This window comes from Leishmania infantum, chromosome 3 (genome assembly GCF_000002875.2).
Source record: "Leishmania infantum JPCM5 genome chromosome 3".
Lineage (NCBI taxonomy): Eukaryota > Euglenozoa > Kinetoplastea > Trypanosomatida > Trypanosomatidae > Leishmania > Leishmania infantum.
Genome location: NC_009388.2, coordinates 192,501 through 215,752, shown reverse-complemented (window position 1 = coordinate 215,752; position 23,252 = coordinate 192,501). Strand labels below are relative to the sequence as shown.

At 63.3% G+C, this 23,252-nt stretch overlaps 5 protein-coding genes across 5 annotated transcripts in view; all 5 read right to left on the bottom strand.

Annotated features, from left to right (window-relative positions):
- Positions 1-1,150: 1,150 nt before the first annotated feature.
- Positions 1,151-3,301, bottom strand: LINJ_03_0540 (hypothetical protein; the record flags this gene model as incomplete). The annotated part of the gene is made up of 1 exon (XM_003392149.1): positions 1,151-3,301. The coding sequence occupies one exon, from the start codon at positions 3,299-3,301 to the stop codon at positions 1,151-1,153; it is 2,151 nt and encodes a 716-aa protein (XP_003392197.1).
- A 1,472-nt stretch (positions 3,302-4,773) lies between these two features.
- Positions 4,774-9,108, bottom strand: LINJ_03_0530 (conserved hypothetical protein; the record flags this gene model as incomplete). Its single annotated transcript, XM_003392148.1, has 1 exon — positions 4,774-9,108. One exon carries the CDS (start codon positions 9,106-9,108, stop codon positions 4,774-4,776), a length of 4,335 nt encoding a protein of 1,444 aa, XP_003392196.1.
- A 1,282-nt stretch (positions 9,109-10,390) lies between these two features.
- LINJ_03_0520 (putative 26S protease regulatory subunit) lies at positions 10,391-11,581 on the bottom strand (the record flags this gene model as incomplete). Its single annotated transcript, XM_003392147.1, has 1 exon — positions 10,391-11,581. One exon carries the CDS (start codon positions 11,579-11,581, stop codon positions 10,391-10,393), a length of 1,191 nt encoding a protein of 396 aa, XP_003392195.1.
- Positions 11,582-13,240: 1,659 nt separating this feature from the next.
- Positions 13,241-19,702, bottom strand: LINJ_03_0510 (conserved hypothetical protein; the record flags this gene model as incomplete). Its single annotated transcript, XM_003392146.1, has 1 exon — positions 13,241-19,702. One exon carries the CDS (start codon positions 19,700-19,702, stop codon positions 13,241-13,243), a length of 6,462 nt encoding a protein of 2,153 aa, XP_003392194.1.
- A 1,602-nt stretch (positions 19,703-21,304) lies between these two features.
- The window catches only part of LINJ_03_0500 (conserved hypothetical protein), a gene marked incomplete at both ends in the record, with an annotated part of 2,574 nt that continues 626 nt past the window's right edge, over positions 21,305-23,252 (bottom strand). Inside the window, one exon of the mRNA XM_003392145.1 lies at positions 21,305-23,252. This exon is cut by the window's right edge and continues 626 nt beyond it. Coding sequence (XP_003392193.1) covers positions 21,305-23,252 — 1,948 coding nt within the window.

Below are 23,252 nucleotides of genomic sequence, written 5' to 3'. Positions count from 1 at the left end.
TGGGGTGCGAGAGGTGTGGGCAGTGTGCCCTATATATGTGTGTGTGTGTGTGCGAGTATTCGCGGCCAGGGTACTTCGGCGTGTGAGGTGTGGGTGGGGTCCACAAGCGATTAGAGGAGGCGGGAGAGCGTGCCTCGCGGCTGTCAAGGGGACAGAAGCAGAGAGGGAGTTGAGGGCGAGCACACGGCGTTGAGGCTTCCAATCGGTGAGGCTCTTGAAGGCCACGGCAGCTCATTTTTGGCTTCGATGATAGTCGCGTCGTCACCACCGTCAGATACGATCAGCGCTCAGGCACACAAACACACACACACACACACACACATTTACACACACGAGACACGGAGGGATCAAGCAGCAGCCCCAGCAGCAAGAGAAAGAGGTGTTGGGGGGGGAGGGGAGGGGAGTGAGTGAGGGTAAGAGGCGAATGCAGGCGTAACGGGGGCATGTGTATATTAATATATATATATATATATATATGTAGTGTGTGTGTGTGTGTGTGTGCACGTGTGTTGATGCGTGTGTGTGTGTGTGCCTCACGGACGAGAGGGGAGGGGAGGGCGCATGGGAAGCCCAACACGACATGGAAAACAAATCGACGCAAAGAAAAAAGAGGCTACGAGCAAACTTCCGACACACACACACACACAAACCGACACAGAGGGATGGTTATGGTAATGGTGCGGCAGGCAGGAGGTAGAGGTGTCTCTCTCGGTGTATATATGTGTGTGTGTGATGGCGGTGGTGGTGGCGCGGCGTGAAGAGAGACAAAACAGAACGAGGCTTGCAATGACGAACGACAGCAACAGCGAGACGGCAAGAGAAATCGGAGGAAAACACATTACGCATCGACACACACCACACGCCCAAAACGGGGGTGCCGGGGGAAGGGGAAAGGGGGGAGAGAGGCCGGCGAGGGAGATCGAAAACGCGACAAGCAGAAAGGCGGGGGAAAAACAAACAAGCCCCCTCAAAAAAACAAAAAAAAACATCGACGAAGACACGAGTGATCGCTCGGAGACTGTCTCATGTGGATGTGCACGCTTACGCGTGCACATGCGCACACGTTACCTCTCTTACGGTCCCTCGCACTGAGAATGCGTGATGAGGAGAACGGCCCACTATGTGTGATTGCCTCCCTCACTTCCTCCACTCAGGCAGCCGCGATGACGTCCGCAGCACGACGCGGCAATACCGAGGCGGTGACGCTGTTCGCGGCGCGCCAGTGGCTGCCGTTCGGCGCCATCGCCTTCTCTTCTTCAGGCGCTGGCGAATTGAGTAGCCACGCGCCCGTCCACTCGCTCGCCACTGTCGCACACGGCAGGGGGGCGTGCAGCATGACCCACAAACACGCGTACCGGATAAAGAGCTCAATCACCTCCAGCTGCGGTGCCAGCTGACGCACACGCTCATAGACGTCGCAACACACTTGCCACTCCGCTCTTAAGTGGCGATACTCATCGGTGCTTGACGCCGCTGCTCGGTGCAGTGGGGATGACGTGCTCGGTGCTGCTGCTGTTGCTGCCAACGATGGTGATAGGTCCACCACAGACTCGCCCTCCGGCTCATGGCCGTCAGCGACTGCTTCGCCAGTGGGTCGCCGGAGCCGGTGTATAACAAGTCGGCAGAGAAGCCCGTTGGGGGCCAGGAGCCACAGAATGACGCTGCACAGGGCAGGCACCGTGTGCGCAGACGAGAACGAAGACGTTTTCGCGTCGACCCTTCGTGGGTTGTCGGCGCCGGCAGTGCTGCCGCTGCTGCTGCTGCTCCCGCTTCCACCACGGCCGCCGCCGCCGCCGGAGGTGGAGGTGAAGGTAGTGGCGCCCACGTTGAACGTGAACCCGGAGTCGTTCCCGCACGACGACGGAGCTTCTGCGACGCCGGTCGAGACCCCCGCAGCACCACAGATCACCACGCGCAATGAGGTGGGTGCGGTGGTCCGGCCAGATGACGGCAACGCAGATGCGCCGCCGTAGCTCGCGTCCACGCGCCGCCGTATCCACCCCAGCGCCATCACATCAAGGCACAGCAGGTTGACTGGCACGAGAAGAGTGATGACGAGCGAGAGCCAGTGCACCGTCGTCATGGTGGGCAGCGTCACAGCCAACCGACACAGCTGCTCGCCAGCTGCCTCGCGTCGCGATGCGATGGACAAAGGACGCGCTGCGGTGACTGTCGATGCCTTGACAGACGCCGGTGAGGCGGGGCGCTTGCTGTGCCCTTCGGTGTGGGGGCCTGGCGTTGCAGTGGCTGCCTGCGAGCGCCGAAAGCTGATAGGTGCATCGCTGCCGCGTCGTCCAGCTGGACCGTGCATGTAGAAAAGACTCGCGTTGAGCGCCGCGGATGGAAATGGTGCGGCAGCGCTGTCAACCGCGCGAGCGGGACGGCGACTCAGCTCACTCTCAGTTGCATCGTCGTCGTCGTCGTCGTCATCCTCCAGCAACAAGCCCGTGTTGTAGAAGCCTTCGAAGTCCCGCGCATTGTGGTGGGGCGGGGCGCGCGAGGTAGGCTGCGGAGTACGTGAGGCTACAGCCTCTACCGATGCGTCGTGCGCTAGACGCCGGCGCTGCACGGTGTGGCCGTCTTTGAGGCCTGCCCGATCCTCCTCCGCTCCTTCATCGTCCTCGGAGCTGTCAACGTCGTTAGCTGAGTCGTGCGTGCGACGCGTGGTAGAAGAGGCAGTCATGGTCGCGGCGCTCGCGACAGAAGTGAGGGAGCTGGTGTCTGGTGGACATGTCACCTGGCGCTCGACCGGCGACGCTGGCTCCCTGCCACGGAACGCAGAGGCATGGGCGGCGGTGGCCGTGGGCGCCGCTGCCGCTGTTGCCCATGAGGCGCCCCCCCCTGGGGCGCGCGGGGTCACCACCGTGGCGGTGAAAGCGTCGTCCAGGTTGCCCAGGCTATCCTTGCTCTTGACATTGGTGTGCGCAACGGTGGCAGGTGGGGAGCAGCAGGTGGTGAGGCCCTTGGTGAAGAGGGGCATCTTCCCACAGCCACCGCCGCGTGCAGCCGGCGAAGTCGCTGCGACTCCGCCCGTCACACCGTAAGCGCGGTAGCCGTACAAGGCCGATTCACGCCGACCCGAGTGTGCACTGGCGTGGTCACCAGAGAGCGCACGACGAGCACACGCGCCGGGAGCCGAGTTGCGAACCGCGAGCCGGCGCAGCAGCTGCGCATCGTTGTCGGCGACAAGGTCATCGAGCGTGTCAAAGTCGCTCCCGATGCTGCTGCTGCTGCGGCAGCGTCTCCGCCGAGGTTCACTGCTCTCCAGGTTGCACGAGAGGGTCTCGAAGTCGCTGGACATGGCCCGGAGTAAGCGCACGTGTCTGCTGGGAGGCGTGAAGGCGGAGGAGAAGGGCCGCAGCGGCAGCGGCAGGGCGGGGTGTAGTTTATAGGTGAGAGATGGAGGACGACGAAGAAGAGAGAGGCGCAAGCACACACAGGAGGATTGGAAGAGGCGGTAGGGTACAGATGCAAGACGTCACACAAGAGCTGGGGGGAAGATAAGAATGCCTTACACGTAGAACACGCCAAAGAGAGGGAGCTGAGCTGAGCTGAGCTGAGCTGAGCGACGCGGATGCAAGATATATATAGATATATACAGATATTAGATATATATATATATAAAGCGAAGCAGACGAATGTAGATGCTGAGAAGAGGCGAAGCAAGCAGATGAGGGGAGGGGCGAGCGGCTTGGTGTCGACGTTGGGCATACACGCACACACGCACACACACACACACACACACACACACACACACAGAGACGCACCCCGAGAACCAGCCAACGAACAACAAAAAGCAGAGTATGCAATGGGCGAAAAAGACGAGCACAAGATCGAGCCAGGAGGAGCACACGAAACCTGCTGCAGGGCACACACGGATGCCGTACAGTAGAGAGACGTACAGATGTATATATATATATATATACATGTACACGCGCGCGTGTGCGTGTGAGTGTGCGTGTGCGTCGTATGGTGACGACGAGGAAAAGTCCAGGCACGCGAGGAGCGAGCGCAGGTTCCACGCGACACCAATCAGAGGCGAAGAAGAGGGCAGAGAAGGAAGGTGTGAGGGCGTTCCGGTGACGCGCTTCGGTGCGAGCAAGAGTGAGAGCTCTTCTCGCTGCATTCGCATGATGGGTGCGAGCGGCACCACACAGAGAGACGGACACACGCACGCGCATCGACCACATTCACCGGCGCTGCGTCCAAGTGAAGACGGGGTGCGTTTTCGATTCGAGAGAGACGCAGACAGAGAGGGGGCGGCTTGCTCGCGGAGGCCATCGCCTCAAGGCAGCTCCCCCTTCGTGCTGCTGCAGCAACGCACGGCCCCATCACTGCACTTCGTCCTTTTCGTTGTTGTTCTGCCTGTATGCTCTCCAACACCTCATCGGATTCCATTCTCTTCTGGGCCGAACGCACGCGGACGTCGCGGAAAGGGAGAGGGGTGGGATGGCACACGCCTCGGCGGGGTACAGCGTGTATGCTATGCCGGCACGCGTGTGCCTGCGCGTTTCCCCCCACTCGAATAGGCCTTGCCTTTCGTGACCAACACACACACACACACACACACACACGCAACACACACTCGCTCACTCGCTTAGAACTTCACAAACTATCACACAGTGAGCGGCGTAATCCAAAGAGCGGGCGAGGCGGGCGGCTATGCAGCAGCAGGGATGATGCACCACCACGACGAGCGGATGCCCCCTCTCCCTCTCTCTTAGATTTGTGGTGTGCGGTGCGTGGCACCGGTGCGAGTCGGCATCCTTCTTTTCAGCAGTAGAGAGGGGATGACGTCCGCAAAAAGAGAATGATGAAGCCGAGGAGATACACACTCTGCAGCTCCCGAAAGGCTACCACCATGTAGTAGTCCTCCGGCTCGTAGAAGGTGAAGGCGAAGACCAGCAGCAGAACCGCCCATACCAGCAGCATCGCGAAGGGCACCCACATGCCACGGTAGCGAAGATACACCTCCATCGCCGACAGGGACACGCCAGGGTAGCCGAGGCGCGGCGGCGGCCGGAGGGCGAACGGGGCCGACGACGGCGTTGCGGTGTCGGTGGTGGTGAAGGTGGTCACAAGAGACGAACCACCGCACTGACCAGATGACGAGGACGAGGTCGCAGACGAGGTGCGGCGGTGAAGATCTGACCTACACGACACCCCATCACTGCTGCTATCGCCGGGCCCGGCCATTCCTTGTCCTTCACGACACTCATTTTGTGCGCCTTGCAGCTGCCTGTGACTCAGTCTGCGCTGCCGCTGCACAGCCGCTGCATCGGCCGGCACCACCGTCTTCGATAGCCACAGCGACAGGAGGAACATGCGAAGCACGTTGTGGACGCGGCAGACCATCTCGAAAGCGGCGCGGGTGTATGCGACCGTGTTGCATAGGTTGCCGTTGATGAGCCTCGCATACCGATTCGCGGTCAGCGCCATGCTCAGACCATCCTTCGCACACGCGGCGCTGAAAACAAAGACGATGAACATCGTGAGCGTGGCAAGGCCGACAGTAACAATTTGGTTCGTGGGCAGTGGCGCCGTGAAAGCCAGGCCCCACCCCATCGCCACCAGCATCTCTATCGGGATCAGCAGCGTGTCCGTGGCGACTTCGAAAATAATGCAGACGAGTGACAGGCTGTTGCCCATCAAGGAGTCGCGGTGCACCGCCCTAGAGAGCAGAAAGAACTTCGCTGCTAAGAGGACGCTCAACAGGCACCTGAGCACGAGAAGGACGAGGACAAGCCACTGGATCGGTGCATACATAACGAGGATGTGACTCTCAGCCCACCACAGTCGCACCGGGTCAAGGACCTGGTGGCCAACGACATCGGTCATTCCCACCGCCCTGAAACGCCACCGAAGCGGCGAAGCGAAGGCGCTGACGACGCCCGTGCTCGAGCCTCTCCGGTCGTCGTCTAGGTCGTTGGCGGCGTAGCGGCGAGAGGTCGAGGTGGCCGAGACATGATGGCGTGGACGGGATCGTTGCTTCTTCTGCTCCTGCCTCTCCCTCTTCGCGCGTCGCTGCTCCTTCTGACGTCGCCGTCGGCGGGCGGCGCGGCTGCCGTCGTCGTCGCTTGTGCTGTCAGTCGTGGTGGTGGTGGTGGTGGTGCTGCTGCTGCTGCAATCCGAGTCGTCGCCGCTGGTGGAGAGGGAGAGCGTGGAGGGGCCGCCGCGTCGACGGCTCTGCGCACGGCGACGCCCGCTCGAGCCTCGCCTCGCCTGCACCTCGCTTGCGGCATCGCTGCTGCCGCAGTTGATGTCATTATCGTCGTAGATGCCCGAAGACGATGTGAGGTGCGCGTTGGAGTGCGCTGTGTATAAGGACGAGGTCTCTGGCTGGGAGTCGTCGCCCTCGCTGCCGCCATTGCGTCTCTCCGCAACCCGCTGGCCCTGCCGCTGCTGCTGCGGCCGCGGCCCGGCACCGCCGCGGTGTTGCCGTCTGCCGCTTTTGCCCTCCTCCCTGTGAAGAGGCTCGTCTTCGGCGTTGTCCTGGCCACTTTCAGTTGCGCCGCGCTGCGTCGACGCGCGTGTTCGGGCCGCCACCGCTGCTGCGGACGTCGGCGACGACGAGGATGGGCTTCGCTGCGCTGTGGTCGTGTTCTTCACCGCCGCAGACGTACTCTCGGGCCCCGATGATGCCGCCACGGCTGCATATTTCGTCGTCGTACTGCTTGGGGCGCTCGTCCCGTGCATTTCTTCGCCACCGTCCCCGCCCGCCGCGGCACTGCCGCTCCGCCGCCCGCGCATGCTGCCGCCCCTGCTCTCGTCAGATCCCGCGCTCGCCCGCTTCTTCTTATCTGATGATCTTGCCTGACCTGGGCTGCTGCTGCTTTCGCCCCCCTCAGCGCCGCCACCACGGCGTTGCCGCCCCTGCCCCCGCCGCCGCCGCCGCCGCCGCCGCTTGCTGCAGGGTACAATCATTACCAGGAACACGATGAGCAGGAGGGCATAGCACACCAAGAAGAACAAGTGTATGATGGAGGTGGCGTAATGCTGACCGCTGCCAGGGTAGTTGCCAGGGTTCAGGAAGTTCGCCTTCACCGAGAAGGAAAGCGGCACACCAGAGCACTGCGCGACGACCGCGATGACGCGGGCGGCCGGGTAGTCGTGGGTGACCATCACGGAGGGCTGTAGCCAGTCCGTGGAACTGCCGAGGCTCCAGGAAGAGGCCCGCGCAAGCAGCGGGTTCAGGGAGATGGTGTAGAGCGCCGGCGCCGTGCACACCTTCTCGGGATCCGCCGGTAACTTTAACGACTGCCCAGCGGCCAGGTTCTTGGTGGACACACCAGTGCTGCAACCGCGGCCTCTCGTGATCGGGCCGCTGGAGAAGACTGCCGAGTACGCGGCCGACGCGGGCGCTGCGGTGGTCGTGGTACGCGCCTTCGAGAGAGTCGCTGGAGCCGGTGTGCCCGTGAGCTGATACCACACATCGAAGCTGAAGATCTTCACGACGACGGAGCTGCCGAGTTGCATGTAGTTCACCGTGAGCGTTGTGTTCCGGCCGCCAGAGGGTAGGATGTTCTTCGGCGGGGGCATGCTTGCGGCGCAGGACGGATAAAGGGGCCCAGCCGAGGAGGCCACGGGTCGGCCAGCAGCTACCTCGCCGTCTGCCGGCTGTGCGCTGGCTTCTGCCAAGACTGCGTCGTCCTTCAAGAACGCACGGCGCTGCTGCTGCTGCTGCTGCTGCTGCTGGTGGTGCTGGTTAGCAAGATCAACCATCATCGACATCAGCGCCGGAGCATTGTACGCGCAGTGCAGCCGCGGTTGATTCCAAAAAAAAAATGCCGTCCGCAGCGTGATGTTGGGGTACGCTTCATCGCCGTCACCCTCAGTGTCGCTGGCTCTCGTGCCAGCTGGGAAGGCAAGGCTGCCTCGTCCCCCAGAGCCGCCACTGATGCTGCCATCCTTGCCCGTCGCAGAGACGTTCAACGCATAGGCATCGGCGTATCGTTGGAAGGAGTTGTAGGCGTAGGACGGCGGCACGTCTCCGTCGATGGTGATTTGGATGGTGCACCCCTGCAACATGAAGAAGAAGTCGTCTGTGTTCAGCACTTGATAGTAATAGGTGAGCGCGTTGCGCGAGCCCGAAAGCGTGCTGGTGAGGTCGCCTGGAACTACGTACGCGGTACTCGCAGCGGACGGCGCCGCCGCTGAGGTAGCCGTTGGGATACGCCGGCGCGCCTCCGCCTCCGCCGCTGCCGCTCTGCCGTGCCGCTCGACGGGTCTCGTGGAGCTGTCCACACCGCCCCGAGCACCAGCACGACTCGCCGCCGCGGCATCCACGTTACCCCCATCCACTCTTGCTGTTTCCCCGAAGCTGCTCACCCCAGCCAGGAGCGACCACAGCGGGTAGTACGGACAGGCAGACAGGTCGATGGCCGCCGCGGGGGCCGTCGAGGCTGTCGGGGCCACCGCCGCCTCTTTCATTGCGCTGCCACGAGCAGCGGTGGGTGGCGCTCGCAAGGATGTCCGTGCTGCCGTCGCGCCCGGCACGCACACGTTATCGACGTAGTCGTTCGTCTGGAAGGCCAACGTGAGGTCGTACTCCACTGCACGCACAAAGAGAAACGGAGCACAGATGGAGGCGGTGGCGGCGGTGATGGAAGCACGTGCTGGCGGCAGCCGTTGCGATGCTGATGGTGGCGTTGAGTGGTACAGCAGGAACGGCAGCAGGAGATACAGCACACACACTGCTGCGCGCTTCGTGAGCCGCAGTGCGCGCCGGGGGCGATGCGTCCATCTCGCTTCGCGAGAGTCACCACGACCGAAGCCATGGACACTTGGGCGCGTGCGGTGGTGCTCAGCGAGAACAGCACTGCCGGAATATGAGGCGGTGCACGCTGACCCTTCGGACCTCGACGCGGGTGTCGTCTTGTCCATACGATGGCTGCCCGAGCGTCGCTTCATAGGATCGACGGACAGTGTGGACGAGGAGCACAGCGCCGTGCTGCACGTGACGCACGCCGCCTCGGCAGCCGCGGTCGCCATCGTTCCTTCCTTCGTCGTGATGTCGGGGTGCGGAGGGCGTGGAGAGGAGGGTGTGGAGAAGAAGTCGGCAGAAATTCGTGGTGCAACAAGACAGTGGGATGGGGCTCGCGAGTACATGCGTGTGCGGCCTCGTGCCCTCCTCCGCGTGTGGAGGGTGGTGGTGGTGGCGGATCGCTCGATGTGCGGTGGGTTGCCGTTGTGGCGCGTTCCGTTTCTTTTCTTTTTCTAGTTCATCCGCTGGAGCGCGTGCATGGGGAGAGACGGGGGAGCGCCACACATAACGCACACGGGTGCGAGCGAGCATAATGAGCACGGACAGGCTGCTTCTCTCTCCCACGGGACACCGACCCACAGAGGTGAAGGGAGGAAGACGAGAGGAAGTCACGGTAGCTTACAGGCGCAGACGCACATGCACACGTACTTGGAGATAGAGAGAGACATGAACGGACGACAGTGCAGGGAGCGGGGGTGGGGTGGGTGGGCTGCGGTGAGGGATGCATGTTTCGTGTGCTGTCACGCGCAGCAAGGGGATGGGCTCGGGGGAGTGTGTGTGTGTGTGTGTGTGTGGGATACACTGGGGGGGGGGTTGTGCGGACGAGGCGAGACAGAGAGAGAAGCGTGTGCATGTGAGACCGTGTCTGTGGTGTTCTCCTCGCGCGCCTTTTCCTGCACAGAGAACACTCAATGATACCACAGCCCTGCCGCTCTTCCGCTTCGGCTCTCGCGCCTCCGTGGACGCCCTCAACCCTCTCTTTCCGTTGCCACGGCGTGTGCATGCGTGCGCCTGCAATGCTTCCCAAGCGCAACCACACCCCTCCTCTGCCGCTCATGCGGTGCCGACCTCCTTCGAGAGACGACGGGGGCCGTGGGAGACACGAGAGGGGATATCACAAGCAGACACACCGAGCGACAGACAGGCGAGCATCCCCACACGCACAACCGTGCACACACCGCCTGATGCAACAGCCGACAACGAAGAGGGAGATCAAGAGAAAGGAGGAAGAGGGTGGGGAGAGGGAGAGGGTGGTGGCGGTGGTGGGGGCCGTGCGCGCCCGCTGCTGATGTCTCTGTNANGAGAGAACGAGAGGCATGCCACGCGTGGCCCCACCCACCACCCCCTCTTTTCGAGTGGCCGGCCACCACTCTCACACGTACGACTACACCGACACCGACACGCGCATGTGCACACATGAACAGCCCACAGCATCAAGCAAGGGGCGGGACAACACCAACAGCCACCATACCATCATCCTTGTCCAGGAAATAACTATAATCACGGAGAGGGAGGAGGAACATAGCCGCGCCATACAGGAACGACAACTGCGTACACACTCACACGAAGACAGACAGAGGCTCTCTCTGTGCCGTCGCCGTCGTCATCATCGTCGTCGACTACTTCCTACTGGTCTGAGTACTGGTGCGCCGTACCCTCCAGCCGCTTCATATCAGCCACCTTGCGGACGGCCTTGTTGAAGTCGTCGTTCTCGACGTAGTCTCGGCCGGCGCGGATGGCGAACATGCCGGCCTCCGTGCACACGTTGCGTAGATCAGCACCGTTGAAGCCCTCCGACAGCTTCACGACGCTCTCGAAGTCGATGTCTCCCTTTTTCGTTATCTTCGCCGAGTGAATGCGGAGAATATCGAGCCGCCCCGCCTCGTTCGGCAACGGGATCTCGATCTTGCGGTCGAGGCGGCCAGGCCGCATCAGCGCCGCATCGAGCGTGTCGGGCCGGTTCGTCGCCATGATCACCTTCACCTTGCCTAGCTTGTCAAAGCCGTCCATCTGGTTGAGCAGCTCCATAAGTGTGCGCTGTATTTCGCGATCGGAGGACGAGCCCTCGATACGCTTGCTGCCGATGGCATCCACCTCATCAATGAAGATGATGCACGGCTCATGCTCACGCGCGTAGGCGAACATCTCGCGGATGACGCGGGCGGACTCGCCAATGTACTTGTCGACAATGGAAGAGGCGACGATCTTGAGGAACGCGGCATCCACGTTCGCGGCGATGGCCTTGGCCAGCAGCGTCTTGCCGGTGCCGGGCGGCCCGTACAGCAGTACGCCCTTCGGTGGCGCAATACCGACGCGCACGAACAGTTCCGGGTTCGTCAGGGGAAGCTCGATCACTTCGCGCATCTGACGCATCTGCGGCTGCAGCCCACCAATGTCCTGGAAGGACACATCCTTGTCACTGGACATGTACTGCATGCTGTACACCTGCGGGTCCACCTCGCGCGGCAGCACCTTCACGATCGTGAAGGTCGTAATTTCCAGCGCGACACGAGCGCCGAACTTGAGCTTCTCCGGCTTGATGCTCTTGCGGTAGCCGACGAGGTGACGCGCACCGCTGATGCTCTTCACGATGAAGCGCTCCTCATCGACGCGCTTGAGCACTTCACCCACGTAATGGCCAATGCTGAGGAGGGCGTTGACTTGATCCTCCACCTTGTCCAGCTCACGCTGCTGCAGCTTGACGTCGTCGTTCACCTTCTTCAAGCGAGCCTGCGTGACGTTGCGCTCCACTGTCTTCTTGATGGCTTCGTTGCGCAGCGCCTCGCGCTCCGGGTCGAAGGGGGCGTTGCTCTGCATCGTGTGTTTGCCGGCACGGGAGCGGGCGAGGTGGGGTGCGGGGATGGAGTGGGCAAGGGAGAGGGAATGCGTCAGAGAACCGCAGGAAGCCAACAGCAACAACAATAAATGCCGCCCTCGGTGCACACCTCACAGGGCGAGCCCAGGTTATAACAGAGAAACCCTTGATGAAGAGAGGCACCTCTCGATCCTTGAGCAGCACGCTTGCCGGCTCGCACGTCAGAATGGCTACTTACACGTGCGCGTACGTATGTGTATGTGTGCCGCGGCGCGTGTCTCGCCGTGGACGTGCGTGGGACGCGCGTGTTAGTGGGTGTAACGACAAGTCCGCGTCAACCACACACACACACACACATCCAACGAGAGGTGACAGGCGACGAAAAGGGAAAGGATGCAGATGTGCGGGTGTGCACATACGCGTGCGCTCGTCTTACTCGCGAGAGAGGGGAGCGGGCGAGGGCGAGGGGGAGGAGGAGGCTGCTGCGTGCGGTTTGTGGCGCGGTATGAGGGGTGTGTGGAGGGCACGTGAGAGAGGAAGTGAGCGGAGGGGGGTGGGGTGGACCGCTCTGTGATGCTTCGCTGTTTTCTCCAGCAAGAAGAGAAGCGCGCGGGCGTGTGCGCGTGGATGGAGTGCAAGTGGAACAGCAGCAGCAGCATATATACACTCATGGAAGAGAGTCGGGAATGGGGACGATGGAGGTGAAGAGAAGTAGAATCACGATTGCCATGCCAACGAGTCGCGCCACATTGTGCCGGACATGCACAAGAGCAAGAGAGAAGTGGTGGAAGGCGAATATCTCTATCTCTGCGTAAGTGTGTGTCTGTGTGCAGCAGCGCGCGCTTGAGCTCAACGGTGCCCTCGCCCCTTTTCGCACGCCCTTGCTTGAGGCGGCGGCGGCGAGATGGGCCACTAACGCTTCCCATGCTCCATGCGAAGCGGCGCAAGGGGCGAGAGACAGGGTGGTAGTGGTGGTGGTGGTGGTGGTGGTGGTGGTGTGTGTTTTTGTGTGTGTGTGCGCCTGTGGCTGAGTATCGATCATGCATGTACAACACCGCCGCCTTGTCTGCGCCGTCCTCCCCACCCCTCGCGCTGCTTCTGCTCTCGACACATCTTGCTCCCTTCCTCCTCTAACGCAAGAGAGAGGCACGGGCACACACACACACACACACACACACACACACACACGCACGCACAAATAGACGGGTTGTGTGCACCACGCACACATCCGTCCTTGACACTCGACGCGAGAAAGGTGTTGCCTCCCCCCCGTCTGTGTCTTCATCCCTGTGTTCCTGCTGTGCTTTCTTCGGCCCTTTATTCGACGTGTGCGCCTGTTCCGCTTAGTCATGGTTCAGCACACACACACACACACACACACACACACACGCACGCACGCACGCAGGCGAGTGCACGTGCACTCGGCCACCGGTAGGCTGCATCATCGTTGTTACAAGAAGCCATAGGAGGCCAGGACAAGGGTGTGGACGAGTGACGCTGCGGCAGCTCATCCATCCACCCCCCTCCCCCCTCTCCCCACACACACTCTCGTCCTCGTCGCCCCGGAGTACATCATATTGCCGCCGTCCACCATCTCTCGCGCGCTCTCTCGTTCCCCCTAAAGCCCCTCCGACTTTGCTCCTGCCTCCTCTGGCGGCGTGTCAGTCCTCCATCAGCTGCTGAAGGATGATGGTCTCCTCGGCAACGCCAGGCGCGAAGGCAGCTGCCAAGTCCGCCGGCGTGCGCAGAGGCCGATTCGACGCCACTGCGTACACAACCTCCCAGCGAACTTCGTGATGCACTGAGACGACACGCTCATGCAGCTGCGCCAGCTCTGTCCGTACCGCTGCCAACATCGCCACCGCCTCCTCGGAGGATGGCGCGCCGTCTGATGATGGCCCGTGATGTTGGTCCAGCTTGGCCAGCTGCGCCAACGCGAACTCCTGCAGCATCGACGCTTGAAGCATGTGTACACCGTCCACCATTGTGCACTTGCAGAGCTGCTGTTGTATATATGCCGCGACGGCAGCAAGGTCGCGCAGAGCGGCGCGGACAGCCGACTCTTCCTCCACTAGCGGCAGGGACGGCGCTGAGACCGGCACTGCCGGCGCGCCGGGCGACGTGCCGGTAGCTGCCGCCGCCACGCGAGCATCAGGGGCGTCATTACCACCGCCACTGTTCTCTCCGTCGTCTTCGTCCATGCCGTAGTTCCATTGGCGCCGCACCGGCTTCTTCACCACTGTCGTGACCGTCCCTGCCGAGCGCGGCTCGTCGGTGCCACTGCCGGCGCTGCTGCCTGCAGAGCTGCTGGGGGGCACTGAGGTGGCAGCCACCAACCGCGCCAGCGATTCCCGCAACTGCGGATCTCGAACAACGTCCCACGCCGCCTCCGAGCCTACCTCTGGTGTGCTGTCCAGAACACCTCTAGCGTCGCTGCGGTCTCGGATAAGCCGCCGAAGAGAGCAGATGGGTCCTGCAGCCTCGTCGAGAGCGCGGGCCATGGGGCTGCCCGCGAACACGGCGACTACTTGCATGCGGTTGTCCACCTGGAGGCCCACGGGGCAGAGCGCGCTCTCTTCACCTACGCCGCCGCGACGGACGGTCGCTGAAAGCCGCAGCAGCGGGAACTGGCGGACGCCTAACGTCACGGACTCGGGAGGGAGGGCTGGAATCGGCGTCAGGCCACGCCCCAACTCCTGCTGCTGCTGCTGCGCCGGCTGGGCAGCCGTTAGCAGCGCCTGCCGCAGCTCTGCGTGCGAGCGAACCGCAGTGCGGTTAACGCGTTCCACGTAATAGAGGTGATGAGCGCGTCTTGCCGCCGAGGTCGATGCATCTCTCCGTGTTGCCGCCCCCGTCGCGGCGTTGGAGGCGGGAATGAGGCGCAGCGTGTCGGCGATGCGGGTCCCCTGCGACTTCTTGTCCGCGAAGACGTGGAAGCTGAAGTACTGGTTCTCCTGTATCGCCTTCAGCCGCCGCGTGCCCTGCTGCAGCCGCAGCCCCCACTTGTCCATTGTCGCGCTCGTGAGCAGCAGACGGTTGATGGCAACCGTGACGACGCTGCGCGAGAGCTGCACCTCTGTGATGGGCCGCACCGGGCAGCGCTCTGTTGCCAAACCCGAGAGAAGGGCCGCGTCCACCACTGCTGCTGCGGCTGGGGCCGACAGCGCAGCAGCAGACAGGGACCCGTTTGCCGACACAGGAGCGTCGCCGCGGTCGCTGAGCTCAGCAGCTGCGGGCTTTAGCCCCTGCTCCGTGGCTGGCGAGTTGCAGAGTTGGTAGCTTGAGGCCTTGCGCTCTAAGGTGAGCGTGAGAAAGAACTCTTCGTTCGAGGCTGACATGTTCGCATGTGCGTCGCGATGGCCACCGCCTCGAGGCGGCGCGGACGGCTCAGCGACGTCTGCGGACGCCAACGCCGCGTCCAGCAATGCCTGAAAGTCCGCCATCGCACGCGCTGCTTCCGCCTTGTGGCGCACCGGCGTGTTACGGATGCGCACGACATGGTACATGTCGTTCAAAACCGGCATCAATATTGGATCAAGGTCGCTCAGCAGTTTCGAGGTGCTGTGAAGGTGGTGATCGTTCTTGTCGCTGCTGCTGCTGCTAAGGCGAGGGAACGCTTCGCCAGGGGCGATGGAGGCAACCGAGCAACGCCCACCGCCATGCCCCTGCTTATCGTGTGTGCCCGAGTCAGCCATAAACCGCAACATCAGCTTCGCGAAGTTCACGAGCGTCATGTCCGTCCCGTCGAGCTGCAGCCCCCACGAGCGGTGTGCCTGCACCTGGCGACGGTCCTTCTTGAGGACAATGGTGACTCGGTACGGCAAGTCCTGCACCCACCGCCGTGTGTCGGGGCTGACCTTGCGCAAGGCACGCCGCATCGCCGCCTCTGTTTCGTGCCGACGCTGTGGTGGCATCGCAGCGGTGCTCTGCGGGACGACACCTCGCGAGGCAATCGAGCCGGCGTCGTCGCGCTTCGTAAGCGCACCCGGGCTGTCACTGGCACCAGGCTGCACGCGCGTCGACACGTCAGCGCTGCGGTTCTCGGCGGCGGCGCCTATTGGTACTTCGAAGGTGAGCCACACCTCGCGCGACTTCCCAGCTTCGGTGAGCATGGCAGCGGCCACGTCGCGCTGGGTGGCAACGGGCTTCGCGTTCACCTTCGCCAAGCGCCACTTGCACGCCTTCACCTGCGACGCCGCCGGCGCCGCAGCGGACGGCGGCAGCGCCACTGCCAATGCAGCCGGCTGCAGCCGCACCAGCGGAGACTGCGCAAGAAGTTCAGTAAGCGCGGCCAGCTGCTGTGAGGCTGTGTTTGTGTCTGTGTCTGTGTCGACGCTGCCACGAAGTGCGGCACGCAAGAACTCAAGGATGCGCAGCGCTGACGACGATGACGGCGGAGCCTGCTCGTCCACCGGGGCGCTCTGAGCGATCCAGGAGGATGGCCACGGGCAAACCTCGGCCTCGTCCGGCATGGCCGCTGCCCTTGTCGATGCACTGCTCACAGCGTCACAGGCCTCGCTGGTCGCGCTACACCACACCGCGGCCTCTCGCAGGAGTGATGCATCGTCGATGCCGACGAGGTGAAGCGATTTTGTCAAACGCACGCCCCAGCGCTGCTCGTCATGGCGGCGCCTCAGCCGCCAGCGCATGCACACCGTGCGCGCAGGCACCGGCGTTGTGGCTGCCGTCGACGCCGCAGGCGGCATCGAGGCGGCCGGACCAGTCACCGAGACCTCGTCTCTTCCCAAGTTGCCACGCCTCTTCTCCGGCATCCCAGCCGGAGGCAGTGCCGCACCTCTTTCGTGCTCCATCCCCCTCATATGCGCATCTTCCTCTAGCTGGAGAGCGGCAGCGGCCAGATCGAGCTGCGCACCACGTCGATGGCGCTTGTATTGGTACTCAGCACACTGCTCCTGTGTGTCATGGTCGCGGTTGTAGCACGTTGAACAGTACACCGGCGCCGTCAGCAGCTCTGTCTCTGGATCAAGCTCGCGCCGCATGCGGTGCACCTTGTGCTGCAGCGAGCTGTCTGCCTCCGTCTCGATGCCGGAGAGCACAAAGTACTCGCGCAGCATGCTCGACAGACCGGCAAGGTTGTGCTCCACCACAGCACGGATATACACCGAGTACACGCGATCGCCCACGACGGCGGTGTCAGAGTGTGGGGCTGCTTGGACCAGATCTCCGTCGAGATGGCGGTGGGCGTGGCCGAGCACGACGTAGTCGTCGGCCGAGGGAACGCTGAAGAACTCCTCGGAGAGGATGCCGGAGGCGAGGCGAGTGCCGAGGGTTGTGCGTTCCAGCACGACGCTTGGTGGTATAAGATGACTCGCGCGGGTCAGCTGCAGCGCTGCTGGACGCCGAGCGTTGCCGCTGCTGCCGTTGTCGTCGTTGAGTCCTGTTCGCGAGGATGGCTGCTGCTGCTTCACGCCATCCGCGGCCAGCCAGCGGTCATTCGTGAGCAGCCGTGCCGCGTCGAAGTGCAGCGCGCGCATGGGAGGCTTGTCTTCCAAGATGGCGAACTCAAGCTCCAGCGGCCGCACTAGCAGGCGGCGGAAAAGCAGCGGCGAGACGTCGGCTCTGATGTCTAGCAGCAGCCGCACCTCGTCAGTGAAGCCGAGAAGCAGCTGCGGTGCGTGCATTGCTCGCAGCAGGGCTAGCATGTTCGTGCGCGTCATGATCGGATGCCCGGTGGACTCGTCGGCGAAGAGATGCTCTGGGTAGCGACCGCGGAGGAAAGGAATGAAAACGTCTTCCATGCACGCCGCCTGCGCTTCCGCAGACGTCGTCACGACCATCACGTGCTCCGCTTTCACCGTCATGATGCCGCGCCGATGCACGTCATCGCGGTACTCTGGCTTCAGCACGACATCACCGAGGCAGACCTCCCGCCCCGCCTTGCGGATGCGCTGGCTCGCCATAGTGTTCCAGACAAGCCCGCGCAGCGCGTTGATCCAGCGGCGGCGCCACACGTAGGGCGTGCGCACCACCGTCGCGTGCCAGTCACCGTTGCACTGCATAAAGGCCTTCAGCACCTGCCGAACGGTCACATCGGTACTCACGTGATGCGCGTGCTGCGCCGTTGCTAAGTTGGGTCGCTTCAGGAAGCGGGTCAGCGGCACCGGCGCCTTGCGGCGCTGCAGCGCGTTCAGCAGTGCAGAGCGGAAAAAGTTGTGCAGCACGTCCGTCGCGGCACGCGCCAAAGACGCCTCGCGGTTTGCACAGAAGCAGATGGCGCCGACCGTCTGCACCGCGCGCAGGCGGTGCTCGAGCTGCTGCCGCGTCGACAGGCCGCTGCCACTCGCGGTGCTGCCCGCGCTGCACACACGCCGCAGAAGCACTTCCGTGTGGTACAGGGGCTGCCAGCGGGCGAGCTCGCGAAACAAGCGCTGCGACGTGGGCGACGGCGACGACGCGTCCGCGCTGCCGGAGTCGTCAGAGGGGCCGTGCACGTCCTCGCGCACTTCGCGAATGTCGCTCACGCGCAGCACGAATCCCGGGTGCCGCAGGGTGTTGAGCAGCAGCAGGTGCTCACGTCGCACGAGGTTCTCGGCGATGGCGCATATCACCGTGCTGCACGACATCTTGCTCGCAGCGGTGTGCGTCTGGAAGGAGCGCAGAGGAATGCCGAAGAGGCCAGCCAGGTGTCCGAGGGCGTTCTGCGAGGAGATGTTCTCGAGGTACATGTGAAACACGAAGGCAGGTGATGTGGAGTCGGGGACAGAGCTGGACGTGTAGGGGCTCGCGCAATTGGCTGGGAGCGACTCCGTAAAGGCGATCACCGGCGGCGGCGCGGTGTCCAGGTAGCGAACCACATCGGCTAAGGTCAGGTGAGGACGGCGGCCACGACTGCTTGTGGCAGGTTCGCTTGACAACGACGCTTGTGGCGGCTCCGACATCACGGAAGCGCCACCTCTCCTCGCGCGGCCCTCTCCGCCGGCCCCCGTCTCTGCTGTCCGCTGCTCGGCAGCAATCAGTGCGCGGCGCAGCGACGGCACAAGGTCGACTTCGGTCTGCTGGCGTAGGCGCAGCACGAACCGCAGCAGCAGCGCGCAGTCTTGCGGCGACAGCGGGTGCAGCTGCACGACCCCGGAGGTCGGCACAAACCACGGCCGCTCCGCGCCAAAGTTGAGCTGTAGCGAGAGACCGTCCTCCTCCGCGTCGGTGGCGTCACCGTTGCTGTGGCCAGACGCCGGAGCGTCGGTGGCGTCGATGTCTTCTTTAACACACAACGCAGCAGCGGCCGCGGCGACAGTGCGGGCAGGGGTGGTGGCGCGGGGCGCTGCCTTGCCCGCCTCGGCATCGAAGGCCGCAAAACTAGCCTCGCTCAAGTCCTCGTCCAGGCTCATCTCCACACACGCCTCGCCGTTGATGACGACCACGGCAGCGTTGCCGGGCGCCGCCGCCGTGTCTGTCGAGGGGTGGCCGGCACCAGCGCTCATTGATGGCGTGGCTGCACTCGTGCTGCTGCCCTGCTTCAGCGCAAAGTACGTACTGCGGTCCAGCTCCCGCACCACAGCGTCGCCGTAGTGTACCTCATGCAACGCTGGCAGACGCGGCAACTCCGGCAGCAGCCGCTCCGTCATTCCCACACCAAACTCGGCTTCGGACAGACTTGGCTTGCTGCGGCGCCGGTCGATCTGCTCCAGCTGCACGTGCGTCGGTCTATCCCTGCCGCGTGTGCTCACCTCCGCTTGGTGGAGGGCCTTGGAGTGCAGCGCTGCGCCTGGGTCCACGATCGTGTCCGGTGCCGCGGTGGTGGCGCCGGTAATGGACAGCAATGACGACGCGAGCATGGGGGTGGGTGTCTGCGTAGATGGTGTCGGGCTAGCAGGCGCAGCGCGCGTCGCAGTGACGGTGAGGAGACGCTCCACCTCATCCACATCCTTTTCTGCAGCCGCATGTGCAGCAGGGCTTGGCGCCGTTGCACCCTCGCCGGCGTCGGCTTCGCGCTTCTCCGCAGCTGAAGACGGAGGACAGAGGTTGTGCGTGGGCTGCCGCGATGTGGTCGCGCTGGTGTCCCTGGGCGATCGGCGCGCCACCGAGGACGAGGGAGAGGAGGCCCATCGAGCCGCAGTGGCTGCCAAGGTTCCACGTTGAAGCAGACCTCGAGATGGCAGCATCAGCGCCCGAGGTCGACGTGCCGGGCACTATCGATTATGCAGCTGTCGTCGTGAGCAGACTCAATTTTAGAGCGCAGGTGTACGCAGATATGCGCGTGTAGGTGGGATGCGTGTGCGTGTGTGTGTGTCTCTGTTGTCTCTGCATGCACCCTCTTCATTCGTGCCTGATGCGTGCGTGGAGACGCTTCGAAGGACACCTGGACCCGGACTGACACAGGAATAGATGCACGGCGGAGAAAAGATGGGCTTATGGCCCGTGCCGGAACGCCGCCTTTACGCGATTACCGAGGCGCGCCGGCCTCTCCACACCTCTCACGCCGTTTATAGAGCGTCGTTACGTGATCCTCTTTCGTTTTCCCTTGCTGGATGCGCACAGCACGACAGCGCCTCTGCGTGGAAGCTTCGATGGCGATGGCTTCTTCTCTATGTCTCGTGATGTGTCGTCGTCGTTGTCGCGTGCGTGTGCACGCACCCACCTCCCGCGCGAGGGCCTTCGACAAACACACACACACACAAAGACGCGCGGACCGTGGATGGATAGAAGAGAAGAGAGACACGGCGAGATAGACCTGAATAGAAGACGCGGTGAACACACCACAATACTTCTCGCGCTCGCGCTCGCGGTCTGCGCGTGTCTGGTCGGTGTCGTGCTCGCGGCGGCTGGTTCGTCTATTTCTTTGTGTCTAAAATGCGTGTTACGTATGCGGGCGTCGTCGCCACAATCCATGTGAAGAGTGCAGCACAGCAAACCAAAACAGCCACCGCTACCGCCGCCGGTGTTTCGTACGTCCACACGCCGGCGCACGCGACAGGTTCGCTTCTGTATGGGTGATGGATGCACACGTGTATGTGCGCCTTGGCGTGTCTGCCTCTGTGCACCACTGCTTCGATTTCGTCCTAAAGTGCGTGACGCGCAGGCATCGAGAGGTAGGGGAGGGGCACAAGGGCGGGGGAGATGGTATGCCTCTATATCCGAGGGATGATCATCCAGCCGCACACACACACACACACACGTACACACAAGCGGGCTTTTCTCGGCTGAAGGAGCGACTTAAGAGAGGAAGGGTGAGTGTGCCCCAGGGGACGTGCAGTGGAAAAGGCGGGTAATGCGACCGCCATCCGGCCACACACACACACACACACACACGCAAACCCATCTACACACGCACGCAGACAGACAGACCTCACGCGCACTGCCGTCGGCAGTGCTAAGCACCACGTGCGCATGCCTGATACCGTTGGTTCGTTTTCCTTTTTGGCAAACTTGCGCCGTTTAATGTTCACCTGCGTCGCGTCTTTCGCATCGCTCAGTTAGGGGTGGGGTGAGGGTGCCTAAGCCCGCAGCCAAACACGCACACGCACACACGCACTCACTCACGCGCCGTCGCCATTACAAATCGAGATCTCTGATAGATCGGTGTCGCCGGTGGGGACGCGGAGGCCGGAACCACGGCCACCACCACCAAGACCACCCCGGAAAGGGAGGGGGTGGGGTGGGGAGCGCCGAGCCCTCTAGCATATGCACGGCGAGACGGGAGCAGGTTGATCCGGGAGAGGGGAGGACTTGTGCCTGCGCGCTTCTTGGCGGCAGCTGCCATGCTCTCAGTCGATGTCCTCGGTATGCACCGACGGCTTTGTGGCTGCTACCTCGCCAGGTGCATCGCCTGACACCTCTGCGTCCTTCCGCGGCTGTGTGGACGAAGGTGCCTCATCGTCCTCCCTCTCTGCCTCCGCCACTGCTTCGCCGTCACCGTCGTTCTCTCCGCCCTTGGCCTCCTCGTTGGCACCATCGCCGCCAGCACCCTTCTCATCCTCACCTTGCGCGTCCGCCTCCACTGCCTCCTCGTTCGTGTCCTTTAAAAGTTCAGGGAAGAGAAAAGACGTCACGACGGTGCGCTCGCCAAACAGCTTGCCAGCAATCCGCTGCTGCGCCTCCGCCGCCTCGTCCACGGTCTCGTACTCCACAAAGACACGGCCGTAGCCGCCCCACACGGGGTGAGTTTGCCGGTTCATGTAGCGCCCGAGCTCCGCGCCGAAGTTCTTCCTGGCCTCACTGTACGCCGCCATGGCCGCCGCCTTGGCCGCCTCGTCGGCCTCGTCGTAGTCGACGCCGGGCTTCGGCGCTTCAGGTAGTTTCGGCCGGGCCTCGCGGCGTGGCACGACAAGCCGCTTCACGCGGCCGTACTTCTCGACTTCCTCCTCGATGTCGGCCAGCAGCTGCGAGTAGTTACTGTCGTAGACAAGCTCCTCCTCGTCGAAGAGGTTCAGCAAGACCAGCACCGGCGTGGCGTAGACGGTGAGCTGCGAGTTCGCGTACAGGGGGCGCAGGTGAGGGTAGAGGGCGGCGAAGCGGCCAAGCATGTCGGGCAACGTGAAGGACATGTCCAGAAGCTCCCGCATGATCTGCAGCGACGCCGCCTCGGGGTCCTCGGAGACCGCCACGAGCGCCGAGCTGCCGCCAGCCCCAGCGTCGCCTCCCGCGGCACCGCCGCCACCGGCCGCGCCAGCCTGCGCGCCAGCCCCACCGAGCGCTGATGTCTCAGGCAGCCGCTCACGCACTTGCTTCATGACGTACTTGCCCGACACCGGGTCGTCGTCCTCGATCGTGACATCAATGCCCTCACGCACCAGCAGCGCCTTCAGCCAGTCGTAGAGCGGCAGAGCGACGACCATGTTGTTGCCCAGCACGACGCCGTGCACATCTGCGCGGAAGTCCGTGGCGTCCCGCAGCTCCTCGAACTCGCCGTACGCGTAGCCGTTGCGCAGCTCGAACTTCAGAAGCTTGCCGTAGGACTCGAAGACGGGCTTGATTGACTCCTCCGGCATCGAGGGCGGAAAGCCAACGAGGACCACCTTTGCCTCGTCCACCCCCGTCAGCGGGTCCGCGTCGCGCGGCCGTCGGATCATCAGCGGGTACGTCTGGCCATCCAACGACGAGTTGAAGAGAAACCGGTGCGGGTCGGCGGCACTCTGGCTCACCAGCTCGTCGATCATGTCGGCCAGGCGCAGCTCAATGAAGCTAAAGGACTTGGCCCTGCCAGTGCTCACGCTGAGGCTCTTCACCTCATCAATGCTCGCCAGGTTCGCTGTGGCCGGGACGTGCCGCACCGCCGCCTCCCCCTCCTCCTCGATCAGCCCAACCCGCTCCGCGAGCTCGCGGATTTGGCGCTCCGTCTGCAGCCGGCGGACCTCCGGCAGAAGAAGCTGGAAATAGTCTTCCAGCTCCTCGCGCGTGGTGCCGAGCGGGAAGCCGGATACGTGCGCGCGGCGCTGCTCGCGCGCGCGGCGGTCCGCTTCCGGCCCGATCTTGGGCGCTTCCAACAGAACGAGTGCCCCTCTTTGCCCGTTTCCCGTCTGTTGCGGCTGCGAAGAAGTCGACCCTGCGGCTGCCGCGTTGCCATCGCCACTGCCCGGGGGCCCGCCGCCAACGACGAGGTTCATGAGGCTTTTTGGCACCACCGGCACAAATTCCTCCACCGAGGGCAGCACTCGTGTCGCTGCGGGGGCCGCGTTCGGTCCCGTGCTCTTCAAGTTGTCGCCCCGATCCTCG